This window comes from Rhododendron vialii, chromosome 4a (assembly GCF_030253575.1).
Source record: "Rhododendron vialii isolate Sample 1 chromosome 4a, ASM3025357v1".
NCBI lineage: Eukaryota > Viridiplantae > Streptophyta > Magnoliopsida > Ericales > Ericaceae > Rhododendron > Rhododendron vialii.
In genome coordinates this window covers 29,294,731-29,319,543 of record NC_080560.1, presented here as the reverse complement: position 1 = coordinate 29,319,543, position 24,813 = coordinate 29,294,731, and the positions used below count along the sequence as shown (strand labels likewise).

The 24,813-nt window shown below is 37.7% G+C and overlaps 1 protein-coding gene across 2 annotated transcripts; it reads right to left on the bottom strand.

The window, feature by feature from the left end:
- Positions 1-876: 876 nt before the first annotated feature.
- LOC131324684 (DEAD-box ATP-dependent RNA helicase 38) lies at positions 877-15,459 on the bottom strand. Of its 2 annotated transcripts, XM_058356757.1 has the most exons (8): positions 15,140-15,456; positions 14,316-14,609; positions 13,121-13,348; positions 8,068-8,133; positions 4,196-4,612; positions 4,002-4,113; positions 1,727-1,812; positions 877-1,324 (listed from the first exon to the last, which is right to left on the bottom strand). In XM_058356757.1, the coding sequence occupies exons 1-8, from the start codon at positions 15,377-15,379 to the stop codon at positions 1,262-1,264; spliced, it is 1,506 nt and encodes a 501-aa protein (XP_058212740.1). In that variant the 5' UTR covers positions 15,380-15,456; the 3' UTR covers positions 877-1,261. The 2 variants fall into 2 exon arrangements, with proteins under 2 accessions (XP_058212740.1, XP_058212741.1); XM_058356758.1 differs by lacking the exon at positions 8,068-8,133 and having other exon boundaries at positions 15,140-15,459.
- Between the last annotated feature and the right edge of the window lie 9,354 nt (positions 15,460-24,813).

The following is a 24,813-nucleotide window of genomic DNA, read 5'->3' as shown; positions in this document are numbered from 1 at the left end:
AAATGGACACTTATTAATGGAACAACCCAAAATGAAATATTGAACTCTAAAAATGGAATAGAGAGAGTATGTGCTTACGGATATAATATACATTTAACAAGAAATAAGCTAAAAATCATTTGAATGAAAACTCGTGTGCAATGAGACATCTCAATTGCAGTTCCAAGAAAATGAGACATCTCAATTATATTTACAATAAACACAGTAATAACTACTACTAGTAGTTTACTAATGACGGAGCGGCTGGGCTAAACCGGGGGGGTGGGGGTACGTGCCAGGAGAGAGACAGACATTAGACATCTCAATGGAACTGGAAGAGCACTACTTGTGAAGTGCAAACCATTAAGCACTTTCTTAATCTCTACCGAAGCTTGCATTCAAATTAATAGTACTAGTAAATCCAGGCTTCTCTGTGAACCTGAGGTGCTCCTTTACCAGGTATGATATTTAAATTTAAGGTCCTCCCTTTTTTTCTTTTTGGGAATCAAAAACTTAATTAAGTCGATCCCTTTGTGTATATATAGCAACTTTCTTTTTCTTATTTTTGTATAGCAACTTTCTTTTTCTTATTTTTGTTCGAGATCATAAAATAGCATCACACAGTTCATACCATAGGGATGCAATATTTGAGCATGGAATTATTCTGAACTCGTCATCTGAAGTTAGTTGACCGTTAAATGCCTTCGAAGCTGATACTCGGCGGATGACCAATCCATAAGCAATACAACAGATTTGCTAAATGTGTGCGTGTGGTGATTTTCTGCATGTGAATAGAACCCACAAATTTAAAATGACCACCAAACACTCCTGGAAATAGTACGTTTTTCAATGGCACCAACTCCAACATCCTCATATAGAGGATCGGAACCCAAAACAAAGGTAGAAAGGATCATATAAACTCAGTAATATTAATACAATTGACACATCGGAACAAAACGCTTCAGTAACACCAATAACTTCAGCTAAATCAAAAGGCACTAAAAGGAATATGAAGTCAAACCGAAACATACCCTAGTTTACAAATTCAGAAGAACTTGAATCTCCTTTTCTCATCAGAAGAAATCTGGAAGAGAGCCTCCACGAGCTAGGCACGCATAGCTTATCATCAAGCTAAGACACTGGAAACGTATATTGTACCACTCCCTGTGACACCTGTATTAATGACTCAAAAAACACGAATCCACAACCGTCCATCGAGGCCGCGTGCTTCTCTTATAAGATTGCATTATGATAATAACTGGAGATGATCATCACAAACAATTTAAAGCAAACCAGCTTTTTTAAGAGCAGCCTCAAAATCCTCATTACTTCTCCAGGATGGCACCTGCAAACAAACAAAAAACAAGCGTTTATATAAGATTGCCCCCCCGCCCATTAAACCTAGGCCCAGTTTGTTTGTCTGGATCCCAGATTGAAGTATCGGATTATACTATAAATCCCAGAGGGTCACATACCCTCTGTTGGTTAGGACTTTTGGGGTCACGATTATCAGATGGGATCACTTATCTTGAGGCATCATTTATCCATTCGCAATTACTTAAATCCAATAAACAGGGTCCTTGGCAAAGTAATATATACACTGTAATCATATCCATCTTAGTTTAGATTTGGAACTCCGAAAATCCCAAGAACATTTATCTGGTACTTTAACATGTTAAAAAAAAAAACCACTGCAGAAAGAAAAATGAGCAACTCATACACCATGGCGTGTGCGCTAGATGCTTACCTCAGCTATTTCCGTCTCAAAATGCCTCTCAATCTTGGCCATGATCATCTCATCTCTATCATTGCACAGCAAATTGAACACAGCTCCTGGAGGATTTAAGTTAAACCATTTATGATTAAGTCAAAGGCGGAGAGGAAGCTTTGAGTACATGAGCTTCCAAAATTATCCAACATTACGAGAGAAATAGAAATCAATATTGCTTGATGTTTCTTTAGAAAAATCCACTACAATAGAGAATGCATGCAGCCACAACATTTGTCCATGTTTCGGGTTATTTGCAAAATCAAAATACAGCCAATCAATGTGATTCGAAGCAAATTCAAGTTGCTATTTAGCATTAACACAGTTGAGAATCAGTGTTTGCACATCTTTGAAGTGACACAAGACTGGAAGACTTTGACCGAAGACTTTATTAAGGCAACACCTTAATCAAAAACTAAATGCTAGGCCACATCTAAATCTTTGAAAAAAAACCCTAAATGTCTACAAAGTTTCATTTTTCAACATCCCTCTTGTAGGAACAGCTTAAAACACCTAATAGAACAGCAGAGAGAGAGAGAGAATGGTAGACTTCTGATATTTGCTACTGATGCACTGCATTAATTAGGACCCATGAAGCACTGACACACCTGAGGGATCCCCGTATCAATGCCGAACACGCCACGGACACAGTGGGATAAGAATGGGACATGCCACTTTGGGACACAATGAGAACACATTTGTTAAGTGTTCCTTGTGGTCTGTCTTTTGATGGATTGTCTATTATTCATGTAGGATTAGTGTTAGGTTAGGTTTCATTTTGTTTCGGTCCTTTCGGATTAGTGTTAGGTCAGGTTTCATTTTGTTTCGGATTAGTGTTAGGTTAGGTTTCATTTTGTTTCATAGTGTTAGTAACCATTTATTTTGGTTGCAGTTCAACATAAACCAACTTATTTGATTGTTTGAGGATACGATATATGTGTTAATAACAATTGTTTGTGGATACAATATATGTGTTAATAACAACAAATATGTAAACATCATATATTTTTGTGTCCCCTACTATGTCTGTGTCCCAGGCTCCCAGCTTTTTCAAAGTTCCATATCCTGTGTGCTGCTTAAACTATGACACTTATTCATGAACCGAGTCCTCAGTTGAACAAAACAGAGGCGGGTGCTGGAGCAGGAGCAGGTGCAAGGAAGCGAGAGGGTATAGAAAAATCGAAAATTGGAAACGTCTATAGGAGCGTATATTTATAGGTGTAAATAAGTTACAACATAGGTAAATTCAAAAATACTACTCCCTCCATCTCAATTTGTTTGCTCATTACGGGAATTCTCCGATTTTATTAACTCAAAGCTTTGGGTTGAAAAGTGTTGAGATTTCCAAAAATACCTTTTGTGTTAACTTGGTATCTCCTTCAACTCAAAACTAAAGGGGAGTAATTGGAACTTTGCCCTTTTGGTGGTTTTTAATTATGGAAAATTGCAAACAATTTGGGACAACCCAAAAAGAAAACATGAGCAAACAAAATGGGACGGAGGGAGTATATTATCATTAGTGCTCAAACATATCTTCAACCATTAATAAGTATATTTATATTTTTTTGATAAGTAAACGGTTGTAGTGTCCAGATAATAAGTATATTTATATTAGTAATCTGTGTCAGCTGCAAATAGTATTTTTCATCTTAGTTGGTAGCTCTTCTATTTTTCCTTATAGGATTCAATGATACATATGTTTACGAGGATTTATCCTATTCCGTAACATGATCCTTCCCAAATGGGAGCAAGATTCAGCCAGATTCTGAATTGGGAGCACGTAAGCGAGCTTCCGAGCAAATTGTCACCCCAATAGGAGAATCCTGCAGGCTGCAACTAAGCCCATTGTATAGAAAATTACTCCGATTACATCATAAACTCTATCACTCTCAATATAAACAACTACAAATTCCTGATGGTGTGCAAAAAACCGGCAGACAGACCCGACACACGCCAAACCCGTGGTACGGCTGATCAATAGTCTTCAACTGATGACAATCCATAGCTATATTACTGAAAGAGTAAGAACTGGTACTTCATAATTCAAGAAATCCAACAGAGTCTGCAATTTAGTTAACCACTAAGAATGCATTGATAAACAAGAAATTGATTTCAAAGACGAAAGAATTTGACCAACAAGCAATCGAGTTCAGAGTAAGCAGAGTTTACCAGCAACCAATAGAATTTACACGGATGTTCGAGTTCATAAATAAAAAAAGGATGGAATAGTATTAAAAGGACCCCGAAAACTCACCCTTGCGGCCAAAACGTCCTGCCCTCCCAACCCGATGCAAGTACACCTCACAGTCAGGCTCAGATGGGTAATCATGCTTCACGGGAAGATCAAAATTGACAACCAAATTAACCTAACAAAGAAAATGTTAGGATATAGGCATTCTGAGCAATAAATGGCTAAATCAACACCAGACAAAGCTAAGTGGTGCTCACCATTGATTGGTCAAAACCCCGGGCAAGAAGATCTGTTGATATAAGTACTTGAGTTAATCCATCTTTAAATTCCTTAATTATCTTGTCCCTGTCATCTTGCTTGAGAGCACCTTGAATAGTCGTAACCTCGTAACCATATTCAGTGAGTGCTTTATGCAACATGCTTGCGCTATTTCGCGTGCGGACGAAGATGATTGTCTGCCCCAACTTATTCCCTAACTCAAATATTTTGTCTTTAATCACCATTATCTTCGAAAGCTCATCAGGACATTTCACCTTGTACTGCTTTACAGACTCCAATGACAGTTCCTCCTTGTTCACAAACATTTGGTTGTAATCTCCTCTAAAGAGATCTTTAACAATCTTTGAAACAAAAGCCCTGACAGCATCATCAAATGTGGCAGAAAATAGAAGCACCTGATTTTTGAGAAAAAACAAAATTGCAGTCAAGCACGTAGCTCAATTTGGAAAACAGGGAAAGTTCTTAGCCTAATCCCAAAACTACCAATAGTTTGAGAAACAAGTACCCTCCTATCACATGGAAACAAGATTTATGGAGACACTTCATTTAAATGGTAAGTTTCATAGGCCAGTACTGCATCCTTAGAACAATCAGCTAAAGAATATCCTACATTTGTGTACACACAACAATCTTCAAAAAAAAATTAAAAAAATACACACACACAACACTTCAGATCTTGGGAGATCCAGAAATCACTGTGCATACAAACAACATAGCATCTCACTTCTTGAAATGCACAAGGGAAGATGAAATACAAGACAAAAAAGACCATGAAGTATTTTCTTCATGTTACCCAAACAATTGTTACCATTAATAAGTGTTCATATTACCCAAAAGACCATAAACTACTGAAATGAGACAAAATATATTCACATTCTCAACAAACAATTCGACTCTTTCCGAAGAAAAGGCAAAGATGTATCCAATAATCTTGAAATAAATTAGAAAACAGAAATTGGAGCAGCAAATACAGTTCCCACTGAGTAAACTATCTTCACAACATATATCCATCTCAGATCTTTTTAGACGTTTTCATTATAATTGACGATAACATGACTTGGGACTATGACAATTAATTAAGAACAGCAAACTTAATGCCTTGAAGAGATCAATGCTTCTAAAAGTCCGCCTAGGCACTAGGTGGCCACCCAACTCCTAGATTTTAGGGTCTGGATGTTGATTAGGCGTTTTTAGGTTGTGTTCCAGAAACAAGTTAAGAACTTATTTTTGGTTGAATAAGAAGGGTTGTTCCAGAAAATAAGAAGGGTGGTAATTATTTTGGAAGAATTTATATAGATACCAATGGATGCCGGGAGGGAAATCGTACCGGCGGCCGTGCCGGGCCGTCTCCGGCCACCGGACGGCCGATCCGAGCCGTCCAAAAATTCTAAAAAAAAAAAACCGAGGGAAACATATATACACCGAAAAGGGATGCTCGGATCAAGCACCCTACACACCTCGGATGCCGTTGATTCCCGCGTTGGCCCCCTCGATTTTTTTTTTTAGAATTTTTGGACAGCTCGGATCGACCGTCCGGTGGCCGGAGACGGCCCGGCACGGCCGCCGGTACGATTTCCCTCCCCCGGCGCCCATTATCATAGCAACAGTCTTATTTTTTGTATAAGGCAACTTCAAGCTCAAAAATCATGTGTTTACGCAAATAATTTTTCTATCACTATGGATCTTGTTTGATAGATCTCATTGAGATCTTTAATACGGTGCAAAAAAAATTGAATTTTTTTTTTTCATTTACATTATTTTTGAGTTTGAAAATGTGAAAGGAACTTTTTATTTGGATTTTGTGGAATGACCCTTCTTATTTTTTTTAAAAAAGTAGCAAAATAAGTACTTATTTTTTAAGAAGGTTTCCGGAACGGAGCCTTACATTCGTAGGGAATTAATCGGGGATTAATCGGCTAGGTGGCGACTAGTTGGTAGGTCCCCAACTAGTAAAACTCTTGGGGAGGTGGGAAGATATCTTGCTAAAAAAATACAAAAACCGACCAATTTCTAAGCCCCAATTAGTCCCTAACTAGTCAGCCTAAGCGTTAGGCGCCTCTCTTCCACATGACTAGTGCCTAGCGATATTTAGAACCTTGGTAGAGTTACACTATTGGTTTGTTTTGGTACTATTTTTTCGGTCTTCTGTTCTTATCTTTCAAAAACCACAAACTTGTTGGTTAATCATTGTCAAAACTTGTTTTCTAAGTGCCCTAAGGGATTGTGCTTGAACTACATCGAGAAGTGTTCTGCAGAACAGATTCTAAAACAGCAACCAAACAATGTGGATAACTGACGCACCCTCTTCAAGATATAATACCCCAAGTAAGAACGGCAATACCAGTTATAGAGCCCTGATCACAATTTGACCAACAAATTCCATCAAACAATTACACGTTAAAACCACATCGACTGACTGTAGCATTTTTATTTTTTTTAACAGGTCCAGATGCACCACAAGGTATACAGAAAGCAACTTCTTGAAGGAACAGTACACTCTAAGCAAGAAGCTCAAATATCACCGAAGTTGATTGAGCGAATAAGATCACATTTTTTGCACCATTGTCTATACACTATATCGTATTGCGGGTCTTTGTTGAGAAGCTCACTGCGGTCGCCACGTGTCACCAATCCTCAACCTTCTTTCAAATTTTCAAGACATCCTAATAATTTGGATATTCTTTTTATTCTTTAATTAGATTTTTCATAGATTTAAGGGATTTACACAGGTAGTTGTTATAATCGTAGATATGCAGATAAATGTTTGAGTTAAACATACTTTTTAAATGTTTCAAACTTCTTTTTAACTTTATCTATACCTATAGGTACATAGATAACATTCAAGTTTAACTATTTTTAAGCTTCCTATGCATTTTTATATTTCAATCTTTATTTTACCTTTCTATCCCGTAGTATGAGTAAGTATGAACTAGAGTTACTCCCTCTTCGAACACACGAGTATGAAATAAATTTCATTTTTCTTTAATCAATAACCACCACCTTGCCCTAAGGCTAACAAATCAATTTATAACAACGTAGAAATACTAAAAAGAAAATAGAAATACTGCTGAGCAATCAAATTCTTGAAGAATAAGAACTGACGAAAAAAGGAAAAAGCGAATCAAGGCAAATTAGGGAACTAAATTATTCTATTCTACCTATCCTAAACTATAAAATTCGTAACAAAATAGTAAACTCAAAATAATGCGTAATTAATAGATATTCTTAATATCCGGCTGCATCGTTCTCCCTAGCTTGAGAAAACTCATCCTCGAGTTTCAATTTTTTCAAATAATTGCATCCGCCTTTGTTGGTCTGGTCCGCATCCACCTCGTATATAAAAAGTACATAAGATGATTGACCCCACTACAACTTTCCCAACAGCGCAAGCAGTTTAGTCTTGGTCTCAATCATTTCATGCAGTATGTAATTAACACAAAACAAGTCCATGTTATTAACCCCATCTGAAGATATGATCTAAATCTTGATCCCATGCAAAGCACAGGTTATTGCTAGTTGTATACTATGTCGGGGCATAAAATTTAAGCATTTCTCTATACTATAATCAATTGTTGCAATTTGCACAGTGTTACAGGAACTCAAGTTTTCCGGGTACAGGTATGTGCCCTTGTGTCGGGCATCTAATTCAAGTGTGAAAATTGTGTTTACAAACTTATATAGGTATTTCACACACTATATGAGGATACTAAACAAGCTTTCTAGGTGAGTGTCCAACAAAAAACACCAGGTACATATCTCACTGCTTTCTCAAGTCAGTGTCCGTCTACAGGTACTTCATTCACTTTGACACACAAACAGCAAAAGAATAAAAATACAAGAGTGTAAAAACCTGGCACCCCGGAGAGTCTTTGACAATTGCCTTCATTATCCTCAAAGAGTCATCTTTAAAACCACTCTGCACAAGAATAATCATAATGAGAAGTAAGGCATAAACTGCACTTCTCATATTGTAGTCGAACACATGAAATCCGATATACATTAAATCATCATCATTGTAATAGGACCATTACTTCCCGAATAATCCAGGTAAAGATTACACTACAAGGGGACTCAAATGCAGGAAAACTCACCATAGGTCATCGAAATTACGCAAACAATGAAATCTCACTCGCATATAATCAACACCGTAGTCGTGATTCTTTGCAATTACACATCTCATGAATTACTTGGCAACCACAAACCTAAGTTGGCCCAAACTCAGCAGCAGAATTATAACCAAGGACAGCAGTTTGACAGCTTTTTTTCAAAAAAGACACAATTGATCAGTTTTATTATAGCACTCGTGGCATGAAAAGTTCACACCCACGAAGAAATTAACATGGGTGTTCCTGTTTGGTTCCAATAGGACCTAGGAAGGTAAGTCATTATCAGGAAATAACAGTTTCAAAAATCTCATGACCAGTTCGTGTAACCCGCGACGGTTTTTATGCATATGCCAACAGAATGAAAGTTGCACGAAGCAGGTGCATGAGCAGAGGCAAGTCGAAGATCCTAAGGTTTTGGGGCACTGAAGGGAGTGTGTACATAAAAAATGCATATACAGCATATTAGAAAGTGAATCTAGACACATCGAGGATGAAATTTCTTTAAGGGGGGAAGGATGTTACGCCCTACCTTTTCTTTTTCCTAATAATTATTTTTCCCCGTTTAGAGAATTGGGTTTTGTGGTGTTGGCCCTAATTAATATTTTTCATTATCGCATGATATAACTATTATTGGCGCTATTGTGGTTCGGAGGGCACAAGTCTAATTATTAAATTTAGTAGTTAGTCTATCTCATTTAGAATATGTTAATTAGCTAGATAGCTATAATATAGGGAGTAGGAGATTAGTGGGTAGTTTTACAAAGTTGCACTTTAAGGAGATATTTACACGGACTATGGTTATAATAATTAGAGAACATCTAACATTGGGAGAGGGACGCAGCAGCCAAAACTTGGAAGGAGATGATTTTCTTTGGGTTTCATTTGAGGTAAAAGTATTCTCCACCCTGTCTTTTTTTTCCCCCTTTAATCTACTGTGTTAGAGCAAGCGAGTTCACGGATTGGGCAATAGTTTTGAGTTAATTTCTTGGGTTTTGCAGTTCACGGATTGGGCAATAGTTTTGAGTTAATTTCTTGGGTTTTGCAGTGGTGTGGTTACTCTGAGAGAGAGAGAGAGAGAGAGAGATGTGTGGTGTGTGCGGCGGTGGGATGGTTTGTGATGTGCGTGTGCTGTGAATAGCCGAAGTGGTGATTTGGGTGATGGAAGTGGAGCACAAACTTGAATTGTAGTGTTATAGTGATTTGACTTAGGGATTTGGGAGTTGCTCTAAGTATTGGAGAGTTCGTAGTTTAATGATTTTGTACCAATAGTAGAAGTGATTTTGGAATTAATGGTTACTTGATGTTAGTGGACAAAGTTTATTTATTAGGGAAGTAGGACAGTTGTTTAACCTTGGTGGTTGAGGGGAGTGACAGATTCCATGGGATGAGGATTGGAGTTTGGATTTTGTAGTAGTCTCCATAACATCTTTCTACCATCCATAGCAACCAACAAAAATATTTCCACAAAAATCTACTTGATATTACATTCCAACTTCACCTAAAAGGAACTAACTCAGTGTTTTAAATGGCGAAAGGCGCACCGAGGCGCAACGGTCCCCTGGGGCTTTAGTGCAAGGCGCAGCGTGCGCTTTATTGACGCGAAGCGCAAAAAAAAAAAAAAATTCTTCACGAGGCAAATTTTATTATAACAAGTTTTCAACACAAACAAACACTTGTAAAACTTTCAAATGTCATAAAACATAACATGTCAATGGTTAAACAAAAGTACCAAACATTAAACATAACATATCATCCATGAAAAGCTAACATAATAATGTTTAGCCTAAGAGACATAACAAAAGGATTAAAGGCAATAAAATCTAGAGGCATGCATAGGCATTAATCATCATTCTCAAAACCAAGAACTTCATCTTCTTCTTCTTCTTCTTCTTCATCATTAAAGGCAATAAAAAAACAGCAGGTGAGTGTCACTATGTGACTGTGACTGTGACTGGAAAAAAAAAAAAACAGGTGGGTCGGTCCGTCGGTGGAAAATAGAAAGAAGAGGACGAAGAAGAAGAAGAAGTGAGACGGCGAGAGGAGGAGGAGGAAGAAGAAGAAGTGAGACGGTGAGAGGAGGAAGAAGAAGAAGAAGAAGAAGTTACCTGGAGTCCTGGAGTCAGGACATATGACGATCAGAGAGGGAGAAGAAGAAGCATCCTAGAGTCCTGGTCTGAATTGTCTGAAGAAGAGGCTGCTCGATCTGAAGAATAGGGTTGAGATCGATTTAAAGAGTAGAAATTATTCAGTGCATCGCATCCTCCGGCAACGTGTGAGATCGTTTTTTACTTCAAAACAAAAAGCGCGCGCCTCAGCACCTTTCATGAGCCTTTGTGTTCCGCGCTGTAGCCTACATTCTCGAAGCACAATCCTTGCGCTGCGCTGCACCTTGCGCTATAGCGCGCGCTTCATGCGCTTTTTAAAATACTGAACTAACTTAAAACTAACAAATAAGATCATCTACCACAGGGACAGAACCAAGATTTCTTCAACGCAAGGGCCAAACTATGAACAATAACTTTTGAAATTTCAAGGTTCGGGAATCTAATATTTATTTGAATTGGGTTTTGAGGAGGTTTTTTGGGTAATGAGTGGAGACTGGAGAGAGATTAAAAAAAAAAAGAGAGAAATAATTTAAGGGAAAACTGATTGGAGACCGTGCGCAAAGAGGGGTTGGATTTTGGGACCCAAAAAGATCATAGTCTAAAGCATTTAAATGTTTAAGTAACACCCACTACAAAAAAAACAATATATAGTGGCTCTTAACAAACAAAAAACAACTAATCTTAATATTTTAAAAACAAGTGCAGTGAAGTGCAGGTGGTGCATCCCTCATAATCCCATGCAAATAGGAAGAGTGCGATTCCCAAAAACAAGTGCAGCGAACGCACTCACATAGTTCCATCTCTTTTCTTTAATTATTAAAATCCAAACTCCAATCCTCATCCCATGGAATCTTGTCACTCCCTCGACCACCTATCCACCATGGCTAAACAACTATCCTCCTTTCCTGATATATAAACTTTGTCCACCAGCATCAAGAGACCATTAGTTCCAAAATCACTTCTGCTATTAGTATAAAATCATTTAACTACGAACTCTGCAATATTTAAGAGCAACAACCAAATCCCTATGTCTCCACTTCCATCAGCCAAGTCACCACTTCGGCCATTCACAGCACACACGCATCACAAACCAAAACACCGCCACACCTCTCTCCCTCCCTCACTCCGAGTAACCAGACGACTGCAAAACCCAATAAATTAACTGAAAACTATTGCCCAATCCATGAACTCACTTGCTCTAACATGGTAGATCAAAGGGAAAAAGAGAGAGAGAGAGAGAGAGAGAGTGGAGAATACTTTTACCTCAAATGAAACCCAAAGAAAATTTCCTTCCAAGTTTTGGCTATTGTCTCTTTCTCCAATGTCAGATGTTCTCTAATTATTATATCCCTAGTCCGTGTAAATATCTCCTTGGAGAAAATTTGTAAAACTACCCACTAATCCCCTACTCCCTATATTATAGCTATCTAGCTAATTAATGTGTTCTAAATGAGATAGATTAACTACTAAATTTAATAATTAGACTTGTGCCCTCAGAACCACAATAGCGCCGATAATAGTTATATCATACAATAATGAAAAATACTCCCTTCGTTCCAAAATGAATGACCTTTTTGGGACTCCGCGTCATTTTAAAATGCTTATATCTTTCGATTTATAAAGTTTTATGTGATTTTGAAAATTTTGTTTAATAAAACTATTTAAAATCTAAGATCCATATTGCATATTTTTTAACATTCATATTGAAAGATACAAGCAATTGAAAATGAACCAAAAGGTCGCTCATTTTGGAACGGAGGGAGTATTAATTAGGGCCCACACCATAAAACCCAATTCTCAAAACGGGGAAAAATAATTATTAGGAAAAAGAAAAGGTAGGGCGTAACATATCTAGTGTAGGGTTGCACTCCCTCGACTCCCAACGAAACAAAGTAGAAAGGAAAAGACTCTTAATTTTGAACAACAGCCACTCAAACCGATCAAAATATATTTGATTCCTCTCTCCAAATTAACCACATAGAGCACAACACGATCATTTACTAAATGGCAGGTTGCACTTCCTCCTCTTCTCTGATTTTTCCCCCTTCAGTCTTTGCGTTTTGGTTTGGGAAAAACTTGTGAAGTTTCAAATGGATTTTGTGGTATACAAGGTTTGAGTAGAATTTTTTTTTGGGATTTATAGATCTACTTTTGTTGTAGGGTGTTCTATAGTCAAAGAAGGGTTTGAAACTCTAATGATGAGATCCATGAAAAGGTTAATCGAACCAATCTCAAGGTTGAACAAGCAATTGCCAACCCAAGCTCAAACAGTATTTACCAAGCCCAAGTTTAGCTTGACCATAGCTCAACCATCATCTAAGTTGACTAGCCTGAACTGAATCAACAAATACCTCGGCTCCCCTAAATTTTGTCACACTACAGATGTAAAGAATATACTTTCTCACAACGCTAATGAACAGAAAACTGCTAATAGCTTAGAGTTGGAGAGCATCTCATGGGATGATATCCACAAACACTATAGACCGTCTATAAATAGTATAAATAGTAAAACTAAGAATAAAAACGTTTGCATAGTTATTAAATGGAGAAAGATGACATAAAATTATATCAGTAACCACAACCCACCTAGCAAGGAAAACCATACAGGAAAATATGCTACAATATGCAACTAGTTTTTAGATTTCATCATAAGCATGAAAACAGACAATCTAACAAATAGGAAGGATAATACCTCCGCCAACATGTGGTCAGCTTCATCAAAAACAAGAATCTTCAAATAGCTCAGGCTCAATTTCCTTGCTGTCACCCACTTATTGATAGTCCCAGGAGTGCCAATCACTACTTGTGCTGTTAGTGGTGGGCGCTTCGAAATTGGTATATAGTTGGAGCTATCCATTGATATGGCAGCTTCAGAAGTAATTCCAGTATATTTCCCCATCTTCTTAAGAACTTCCATGTTCTGCATCATTGTCCATCCACTACCATTAGTTAAATACTAAATCCTAAACTCAAAAACACTGCAAAGAAAAAAAAAACCAAGTACACATGATCCACATGCTTCCAATAACAAGACGGCAAATACCCATTAAAGAACACCAAAAAGGAAACCAATAATATGCACACAAATATATCTTCATCCTCCAGAGACCAACCCTTTTTGAACCCTCAACTGACACTTGAGATGAACAACCCTTTTTGAACCCTCAACTGACACTTGAGATGAACAGTCAACTAACAAATAAACCAAAGAACCATCCAGTCACAAACCCCAATTTATGCCTCAATTTCAATAACTAATTGAAGGCAAAAGAACCAGATCAACACGTAGATGAATAATGATCCGTTTGATTACGTGGTAACCGGATTCTCACAAATTGGGTTGCAACAAAAAACACATTGGTGATAAGAAGTTCAAATTGAGTCATGTTAACAATGAATGCACATGAATTTTTGCAACTTCACTTCCAATGTGACAAAAGTTTAACCAAAAAATTAGGGTCACCACCATTCACCATTATGTGTGCATGTATCACTTTCCATGTGCTCACAACTCTTAACCCCAAGTCAGAGACTACAATCAATTTCAAAAGCATACAATCCAGGAAACCAGCGACATTCCATAAGCAACACTACGTAAATATCGTATGTGCGGCAACCCTCTTGGTTGGCCTACTGGTCAATGCCTGAGACTTGGTGTTTGCTCCCTCCTAAGGTCTCATGTTTGAGACCTAGGTGCTATCAACTCCTTTACGGCCACTCATACGGGGCTTTGACCTGGCTTTCAGTGGCTCCCGCTTCTGAATGGTGGGATTGGTTTGTCCCGGATTTAATTGAGCCTGCTAATCCCATGATTAGTTGAGGTGCATGTGAGGTGGCCAGACATCTAAGTTATCAAAAAGTATTCCTATAGGTGTAGATTAGCAAACCTGGATAGCTAATTCGCGAGTAGGGCAGATACAGAGCGCCTGGGGAGCCGTGAATTTGGGATCGACGCGGCTCAACATGCCGAGCACAAAGCACGTGGTCTTGCCAGAACCATTGTGTGCCTGAGCGATCAAGTGCTTGTGCGGTGGGGTCAGAATCATGGGCAAGCTGATTGCCTGTATCTTACTCGGCCTCTCAAACTTCATCTCCACGTATAAACCCTTTAACAAATCCGGAGACAGGTCCAGTTCCTCGAATGCCTTCGCCGATGCATACATAGTATCCCCCGTTGTAACCTGAAATCACAAATTAAAACCCTAAAAACCCTAACCCCAGAATCGGGAACTAAGAACCAAAATCAAATCCGAGAAGAATCCCTTAAATCTCAATCTAGCGCTCGACTCAAACCCGTATCAAATTGAGTTTTTTTAAACAAATCAAGAGAGACGTAAATCCCTACTCAAATTTTGCAAGGCCATTTTATCGCTCTTAAATTTACAACCACGCCATTAATGAACCTTGTACCTAAATTCATGCTCAAACCTGAAATCACAAATTAAAACCCTAAAAGCTCAAACCCCAGAATCAGGAACTAAGAACCAAAATCTGAGTACAATCCCTTAAATCTCAATCCTGCCCTTGACGCAAAACCAAATCAAAATGAGTTTCACTCATATTTTTAACCAAAACAAGAGAGACGCAAATCCCTACTCAAGTTTTGTAAGAATGTGGGGTAAATAAATTGAGTAAGGGCTGGCGATGCCATAACGAGAGAGAGACAGAGAGAGAGAGCGAGGGGGGGGGGGGGGGGGGGGGGGGGCGTTTCGGCTTTGATGTTGGAGTCATCGGGGTCTTCGAGGAAGTTGTTGGGCTTTTTGGCGACGTCGATGGATAGAGAGTCGATTTTGAGGTCGGGGGTCGAGGAGAGGGGGGCCTGTTCACCGGAGGCTTCTTCCTCTTCTTCTTCGGCTTCGTCGCCCCAGAAGCGTTTGGGTTCCGCCGCCGGTGCGGGGGCGGAGGTGGAGGCGGGGGCGGAGGTGGAGGTGGAGGTGGAGGTGTCGGCCATTAGGAATTGTGGAAAGGAAGGGAAAACCAGTGAGTTGAAGAAGCCGCGACGAACTAGGACTCTTCACTGATTTTACTGTCGAAACTATGGGGGTATATTTTGGGGGTCTGTCTATCGGGTCCAACACCCGAAGTTTTGAGTAATTATTCAGTAGGTCCTTTGGGTATAGGCATATCACAGGTCTGATTCCTATTGTTGCTTAGAGGCCAAGTCTTCCCTCGGCCCCAAAGCAATTAATATCCCTTTAATTTTTAACTAGATAAAAAAAATACATGAAATAGGTATGTTTTGTAGTAGTATAATAATAACATAATTGACATGAAATTATTTTATTTTTCTATCAACAATTGCAAGGTCCATGCAAGATAATTATTTTCCATGAAAGAAATTGAAAAATTTTAAATGACGAAAATAAAACCACTTTAATACTTAACTAGATCAAAAATAATTATTTAAATTTTTAGAAATTTTGTACTAGTTTTAATAGTCCTATTTCATATAATATTAATGAAATCTTGAAATGTGGATGGGGCCAACAAAAAGTTTCTCATATAACAGGTATACCTAGTATCCTCCAAAAAAAAAAAAAACCGCATATCTTATCATTTGGAGGATACCAAAAAAAAGGATTAATTTGGACGATTTATATATAATTCTGTGCTCCCCAAACAAAGTTCTGGGCCGGCCTAGGGCAAGGCCCAAGAGGCCGCCACCTTGAGCCTCCACATTTTGGACCAAAAATGAGACACCTCTTTCTAGATAAGTATTTATATTTTCTGTGCTCAATTATAATACAAGTTCCTTTGGTGGTTCAGTGGTAAAGAGTTTGCTCTTCCAAAAAAAGAATTGCCCTTTTTTTGGCGGCAAAACCACAGTGGTGAGTTTTCTGTCCAATTCTTGGACGGGAATGGGGGATTGGATGGAGTGACTAGCGTTTTGGAAGTTGGAGAGGGAAGTAGCTTCAATTGGTAGTTGAAGGGGCAAGTAACTAAAATTGAAATAGTTTAAGGGAGAAGTAGATATTTCTCCCTTAATAAAACGCATGTGCTCAATTATTTTCTTGCAAACATCTAAACTCTTAAATCAAAGAAGTAGAAACCAAACTTACTTTGCTTTGAGCAAAGAGCGATGCTTAACACCTTAATTTCTTTTTTTCAATTGATCCTCAAATCGAATCTGGGGGTGCTTTAGTGCACCCCTATGCGGTGCACGTGTAGGGCGGCACATAGCCGTTAATCTCATCAATCAATAGTTCACATTAAAAATCAATTATGACCGATAATAAATGATTCTTACCGGTCATAATTAAAAACCATATTTCAACCATTCATTGTCAAGATTGATAGCCCCTATGTGCTCTACAAGATTTCTCAATCCCCTCAAACCTCTCCTTGTCCAATCAACTGATCATAATCTTATTCTTGGATCTTGCTTGGAATATTAAAAAAGAATTTTTTCTAATAAATTCTTCGAATTTCCATGTATAATAGACGATTATGGTATCAGAATTTGATTAATCAATTTACTTTTTTTCCCATTTTCTTTTATTGTCATCTTTGTTATGTTTTCTTTTTCTTCAAATGAATTGAAAACTCCAAAGTATATCTTTCCACGGGTCAAAGAAATGATACTTCATATATTTTTCTATTTTTTTTAATCTATTTGAAAGAGAGAATTTTCTATTTTCCCATGAAATTGATTACAAATATTCAATAAAAAAAGAGATTGGAAATGAAAGTCTCTTTCTCCTATCCTATCCTATTGGCACAACAAAAATATCGGATGGATTGATATGGAAATGTTTGGTACATGAAATCACTCGGGGGTGAGCAAAAAATCTGTCAAACCGCAAATTCAGTCCAAACCAAAAGATTTGGTTCAGTTTTTTTGTAATATGATTTGGTCGTGGTTTAAAAAAATTAGAAACCGCGTTATATGGTTTGATTTGTGGATTCACGTTTGCAATTATGGTTCCTAACGATCCGAACCATATATATATATATATATATATATATATATATATATATATATATATATATATATATATGTGTGTGTGTGTGTGTGTGTGTGTGTGTGTGTGTGTGTGTGTGTGTGTGTGTGTGTGTGTGTATAATTTAATTATGATTTGCCAAATAAATATAGAAGCCTCTTAGTCAACTACTTTCCTAATTCATTGCTCTTATTAAATCCATCATAATATTGAGTCTCCCTTTCCTGCAAAGATAATGATAGAAGCATCAGAAGTTGGTTGCTACCATGCTGTTGCTACTGCCCTTTTGCTGCCTCATTTTAATTCAATAGTTTTAGGAATTATCTTTGGCATTTTATTTGGTTAAATTATCTTAATATGTTTAGTAGTTAGTATTCTTAGTTGGTTCATTTTAAAGACTTACCAACATTTCATTTCCTTTTAGTTGACTTAAGCCAATTGTTGGTATTCTATTCTTAATTAGTTGGTTGATGTTTATGTTTTGGTAATTTGAATGGAATTAGTTTTGATATAAGTTTTTTTTTTTAAATTTATCTTCATAATGTTATGTAACGCCCCCAATTTTGGGTACATTAAAGAAGGCAATTTCATTGAAAATCTAAATAGAGTCTGGCTCTTTATTACATCATAACTCTCATGAGAGTACTTTTATTACACAAGGGAAGGGAACTAAGGTTCCTAACTACAGCTCCGCCTGCTCCTCCATCTGAGCCAGCTCTTCAGCTCCGAAGGTCTCCAAGATGTACTGCTCACCTTGATCATCTACAAAGTCTGACACATTATACCAGCGTCGCCACCGACATAATATGTCAGGGTCACCAAAGGTAACACCATGAGCTACAAAAGCTCAGCAGAACAAACCCATACCCGCTAACCCATAACTTACAAACAACAGATTATACAATCATCGATTTCCACATGATACATGTATATACAGCTAACCATGACACATCCATATTCGTTAATCATCTATCGTTGGTGTCCAAGATTTTCGTGTTTCTCCTACGCGACTCGTCGTAGACCGTGTCAACATTTTCACATACCAATCCATCTTTCAAAAACCATTTGTTTAACACACCCAACCTCGGTTCCGCCGTTCCGGTCTCCCGAGTATCCTCACAATGGTTCCGCCGCACCGGGTTCCCATTGGCACACAAAATCTTGCATTGGCTCCTCTCCGCGGATAACCAAGCCATACCTCACCATGGTTCCGCCGGTCCGGGTTCCCATGGGAACGCACACAACCTCACAATGGTTCCGCTATTCCGGATCTCCATTGGAACACACACAACCTCACAATGGTTCCGCTTTTCCCGGATTCCCATTGGAACACACACACCCAACTCACATTATGCCACCAAAACCGGTCATAATGTAGTTTCAAAAATATTTCCTTCCTCGGAAAACATTTCCTTTCATTTATCACACCCTAGGTGCCATGTTTCTACTTTCTCGGTTCTCGTGTCTCGTTTACATGCAAAGACTCCGCGGTAGGACTTTTTACAACATAAATCACTCATTGTAATCTTGAAACTAAACTAGCAAGATAATCCATTTCTATATTAATAATCATGCTCATAACCATCCTAAAGATCAAAATACGAATACTTCTATTCAAGTGTCAAATTCTACCTTTCGAAAACCGTTCTTTCTTTCTTTTGAGAAATTCTAAGCAACATATGTTTATTCGGAAAATAAAGTCACTATATTCAACATACTCCCCTTCCTTTTCATCTTTTTAAAGAAAGCTCTTTTCAAGTTTCTCATGCATACAAGTATCACACATAGCATTTAAAGCAATAGATAACCTTATCTACTTAAGAAAATACTCAAGAATATTCGACTTATACTTAGAGATAGGAGTTAAGATGATCCTACGTTATACATAGAGATAGTGAGTAAGATTAATCTACCTTGATCCGAAACTAGTCGGGGCCGAATAAGCTAGTTGGAAGTTTTCTACGGGCGGTGAAACTTGCAAATCTGGACCGAACTTTGGATGCCAGCAACTTGGTCAATATTTGGCCGAATACGATCGTTCTTGGGTCGAAGTTGAAGCTCTCGAAGTGCTCTACAACTTTCGTGAAGGAAGTTGATCCTAGAAACCACTTTAGGTAGGAGAAAAATGGTGATAAAGGAAGAGACAGCGCGCTGTCAGAAAATGGAAATCCGAGGTTTTTACTGAACTTCGGATGCCAATATCTTTATTATTTCTTTACCGATTAGGGTGATTCTTGGGTCTAACTTGAAGGTTTCGAAGTGCTCTACAATTTTCCCGAAGGGAGTTGGTTCTAAAAACTACTTTAAGCAGGAGAGAAATGGAGATTTGTGAAGGACAGTAGGCTGTCTAGAAATGAAAATGGTTTCTAGAGAGAAGTGAGAGCAAAGGAGTGAAGGTGTGAGTTGAAACTTGAAGTGAGCTTGCTATTTATAGGCAAAACTTGGCTCCCTCTCCCTCCATATGGCTGGCCATATCTCTCTCTCTCTCTCTCTCTCTCTCTCTCTCTCTCTCTCCCGTGGATTTGTTCCATTGAGTGGTCATTTTAAGTCTTCAACCAAAATCCTAACCTTCCATGACTTGTCTTTTCCATGTTAGGCCAAATCTTAGGCCATCATGAAGGGTTTTTGGCTTGTCAAGTCTATGGGGAGGTTTCTTGCAAGAAAGCACAAAATCATTGTACTTTGGAAGACTAGAAATGGGTTGGCATGGTCAAAAATAGGCTTAAGGCTATAAAGATTGCTTGTGTAAGTAATCAAAACACAAGCACACACTCCACCTCACTCTCTCACTCTCGGCCTCTCTCTCTCTCTCTCTCTCTCTCTCTCTCTCTCTCTCTCTCTCTCTCTCTCTCTCTCTCTCTCTCTCTCTTTCTCTCTCTCTCTCTCTCTCTTGTGTCTATATTCATCTAAGAAAATCTAGGAAAGTAAGTCTAGGATTATTAGGTTTAAGACTAGAACATAGGTGTGCATGCATGGCAAAGCTAGCCTTGCTTCCCTTGGAAGCAAAATGATGGGATTCTTTGTATGACTTGTCTTGTCATACTTATTGGCAAGTCAAAGGTCTATTAACGAAGGGACAAAAATTCCCCTAACAATTATGGACCAAGGGGCAAAGGAATATTGGTAATAATTAGGGTTTGAAATGACTAAACATAGGAATAAAATGATTACTCCTATGGTGTAATGGTTCAATAGGGTTCGGAGGGTTTCATAAGGCTCAAAGACGGTCAAAAAGGTTCATCTAGGGTTAGGGAATTGTAACTAGGTGAATCGGTGATCCGGTTCCTCCAACTAATCGGTTGGGAGCTAACTCTAATTGCCACGTAGGACTCTTAGTCAAGAAGAATATTTTTAAGGACTTAAATCTAATTACGACGGATTATAAAAATTAAAAAGAATTTTTTTGTAGCAAATCCAAGTAATTAAAATAAAATTTAAATATTTAACGAAATTTTTATTTACCAAAAATCAGGGTTGTTACATGTTAAGTACTTTGAATATTTTTTAAAGATGATAGCTTAGTTCAAAGCAAATTATAGTTTAAAACCGAACAATATTTTAATGGTTTGGATTGGTTTAGTTCTATGTCTTTTGTGGGTTGATTTGGTTCTCCAAATTCGTAATCCGTAAGTATTGGATTAGATCTTGGTGTATACTATAAAATTGAACCAATCCGGATCATGCTCACTCAGTCACCCCTACGTGAAACCATAATCTGATAGATATAGATTGAAATATAAGATAGAAACTATGAATGAATTGAATTTTCAATTTAAGTATTACTGCAATAATTAGTAAATTAGATAAATTAATATAGTAAATCTTTGGACCCCTTCCTTTGTTCTAAAGTTCGGAGCTCTCACTGGGAAGTGATTAGACCTGGGTAACAGGTCGTGTCGGGTCGTGTCAGTCGGGTTCGTGTCAAAAATCACACAATTCGAACCCGACCCATTTAGAATTCATGTTTCTCGAGTCGTGTCATTTTCGTGTTTTGTGTCAGAAATGCTCAACCCTAACCCGTTAACTTCGTGTCCGGTTCGTGTTGTGTTATCGTGTCCGTTGCCCAACTCTACATAGAATTACAGATGTACCATATATTATATATATATGTTCATGTTAATGGGTGACACAAGTTAGTAACCGTGTTGATCGTGTCAATTTCGTGTTCAACCCGAACCCGACCCATTTAGAATTCGTGTTCTCGAGTTGTTTCATTTTCGTGTTTCGCATCAGGAATGTTAAATCCAACCCGCTAATTTCGTGTCCGGTTCATATCGTATTATCGTATTTCGTGTCCATTGTCCAGCTTTAGAAGTGACAAATCATGTGGCGATTCAAGCTTAACGTCATAGATCAAGTGAAGGAAACTCTGGCAAAGCTTTTACGGGAAATTACTCACTCGCCCCATCTGGGCTTTTTGCCAGATTGATCGGGCCGTGCATGCTCTGGTATGGATTTAGAGAAAGAACCATTTTAGGAAATGATAATGTCAAAATTATTTTTATTTTTGTTAATACCAAACTTTTAGTATACAAAAGACTTATATCATGTGCAATGTACAAGACTTTTATGCGCTGGAATTTTAATACCAACAAAAACACTCTTGGCTTTATCGCTACCTATTTTTAAAAAAAACTAGCTTCTAGGCTCTGTTTGTTTCGAAGTAAAATATTTTCGATGTAAAATAGTTTTCACGTAAAATAATTTTTAGGAAAAATAAAATTTTCGTTTCTATTTTTGTTGGTAATCGAAAAATATTCTTGGCAATAAAACGTTTCTCCAATATTCATTATCAATCAAGCTATCCTTTTTATTTATGTGTCGTGGGAATAATTGGTGATGACAGCTATGTTTATGTCTGTTGTGTGTATGAGAGAGAGAGATGCAACGGAGTGAGAAGAAAGAAGAACCAAATCATGAAATTGATAATTTGATATTGGCATAATTTGAAGGGAATGGGGGATACCAGTGAACATAACAGTAGAAAATGATTTACGGGAGTTTCCTCCGTAAGTTATTTTCTCTCCATAGCCCAAAAATAATTTACAGGAGAAAATAATTTACTTTTAATTGTATGCCCAAAAATAATTTACAGGAGAAAATAATTTACTTGTAATTTGTACAATTAAAAATTAGAAAATACATAAAATATTTTACATCCAAACAAACAAAGCCCTTAAAATGTAAGAAACTTTAGAACCATACGGTTGAACCCCCAAACTGCAATAACTCAATCCGGAATGAAATTTTGAAGTAGACACTTTCCTGCCATCACAATAATGCCATAGCTGGCGCATGATGACAAGTGGTGCATGAGAGCACTACCTCGCCTAGCCCAAGCAATCGATTGGCTGTCACATGTGAACTCACATTGTGAGACCCCGTTCCCAACAAAAAAATAAGTACTTATTTTTTAAACAGAAATCTTTAAATTTAAAAATTATGTGCTTACTTAAATAATTTTCTTATCAATATAAATTTTGTTTGATAGATCTCATTGAGATCTTTTATACGGTGCAAAAAAATTGAAAATTTATTTTTCATTTATATTATTTTTGAATTTAAAAATATAAAATAAATATTTATTTTTTAAGAAGGTATTCTGGAACGTAGCCTGAATCTCCCATTTACAAGACACAATGGTGTAGGCCCTTATGTACCCAAAAAAAAAAAATTGGTGTAGGCCCCATCCATACTTACTAAAAGACAAGTTATTATAATGGTTGAAATTGATTTAATTTATTTTTTATAACTAGTTGAGATTGATTCAATATACTGTAATACTTTCTCCGTCCGTAAATAAATGTCTAACACGCAAATCTAGATCTTCAAAAAAAATCGTTAAAAATTCAAAACTTAGTAGAACTCATTGATATCTATTGATCTATGGAAAAAAATTGAATTGATTCTTTTTACAAGAAAAATGCATCTTTTTATTGGCTTTGATTTGTACGCCGAACATTTATGTAGAGACGGAGGGAGTAGAACTTCTATTCGAGTACTTCCACCAAAGTATTTTGCTTTTATTGTAAAAATTATTTGCACTAGGTGAAAAACAAGACGTTGTTGGCTACTAATGGTCTGAGAAATTGAAAAAATCTTGGTCAAAGGCTTATAAATGATGAGAAATTTTTCAATGCCAAGCGCGTGTATCCCACGTGTTGCCGCTCGGTATTCCTGAGTCGTCCGATGCACTTTTGGACGGCTTAGATTAAAACCTTCTCTCTCCTCTCACCCCTCCACTTTCTCTCTTCAAATCTTCGAGCCGTCCAAAATCGCATCGGACGGCTCAGATGTGCCAATCAGGCACCACGTGGTATCCACCCGGCACTGAAAAATTTCTCATAAATCATGAAGCTAGTAATGGGCAAATTGCTTCTCTAGCCCAACTCCTCCTCTTCACTTTAGATAATAAAAATACATTTACATTTACAAGCTTTCTATACAGTTGGTATTATTTGATATGTTCATTTTAGTATATACTCCCTCCGTCCTCATTTGTTGGACTCTTTTGAATATGCATACTCATTAAGAAACTATCATCATTTCACTTATCATATTTTCATTTTCTCTATTTACCCTTCAAGTATTTTAGAAAAATTCTTACATTTTCTTGTTCCTAGTAATTAAATTCAAAAAATAAGGGTAAAAGTTTAAACACATGGACTGAGATAATCTTTTTGGCACAACAAAAAGATTCCAAAAGAACTAATAAATGGGGACAGAGGAATGTTTTTAATATATTCTTGACATGATATTGTCATCACGGTTTGATTCTGGTTTAATCACAATTGAATCGGTGACTCATTCCTTTTCCAATTCTCACATTTGGTCCGGTTTTGTAACACCCCGAATTTTGGGTACGTTAAATGGATGTGGGCAGCGTGCCCGGAAAAAAGAAGGGCGGATCGATGAGCGCGCTTTTTCTGGCAGACGAGCGCTCAATTCTGAATCGCCACTTGGGTTTGAAGGTCCGACACCCAAGGAACTGAACTTGAAACGCTCGCTGCGCTATTTGATTTGAAAAAGGTGAAGGCACCAGTCCATCATAAACATATCTAGGTTCGGGAACCAGGTTACGAGAGGGGAAGGGTTTTAAGGCACCCCTCTTGCCCAATCCAGAGATTGGTCTCTACTTAGGCATTTGCGAAAACATTTGCGATTCTGTTTGATTAATCAATTTTTTAGCCAATTAGGGCGGGGGAACAGTTTAACGGGGATTCAAACTGTAACATGTTTGCAGGATGTGAATGATAGCATGGATGAATAGTTAATATAGGATGAGAACAGACTCCTATGGGAGTTTAAACAAACCGGGAGGCCCTTGTTTTGGAATGACGTGCGCAGGAAGAAATCAACATACACTGAACAAGTCACTGCATGTTGTTTACTCCTGCGCACGCAACTCCAAGACGCGCGCATGCCGGTGAGCTCAAACTCACAG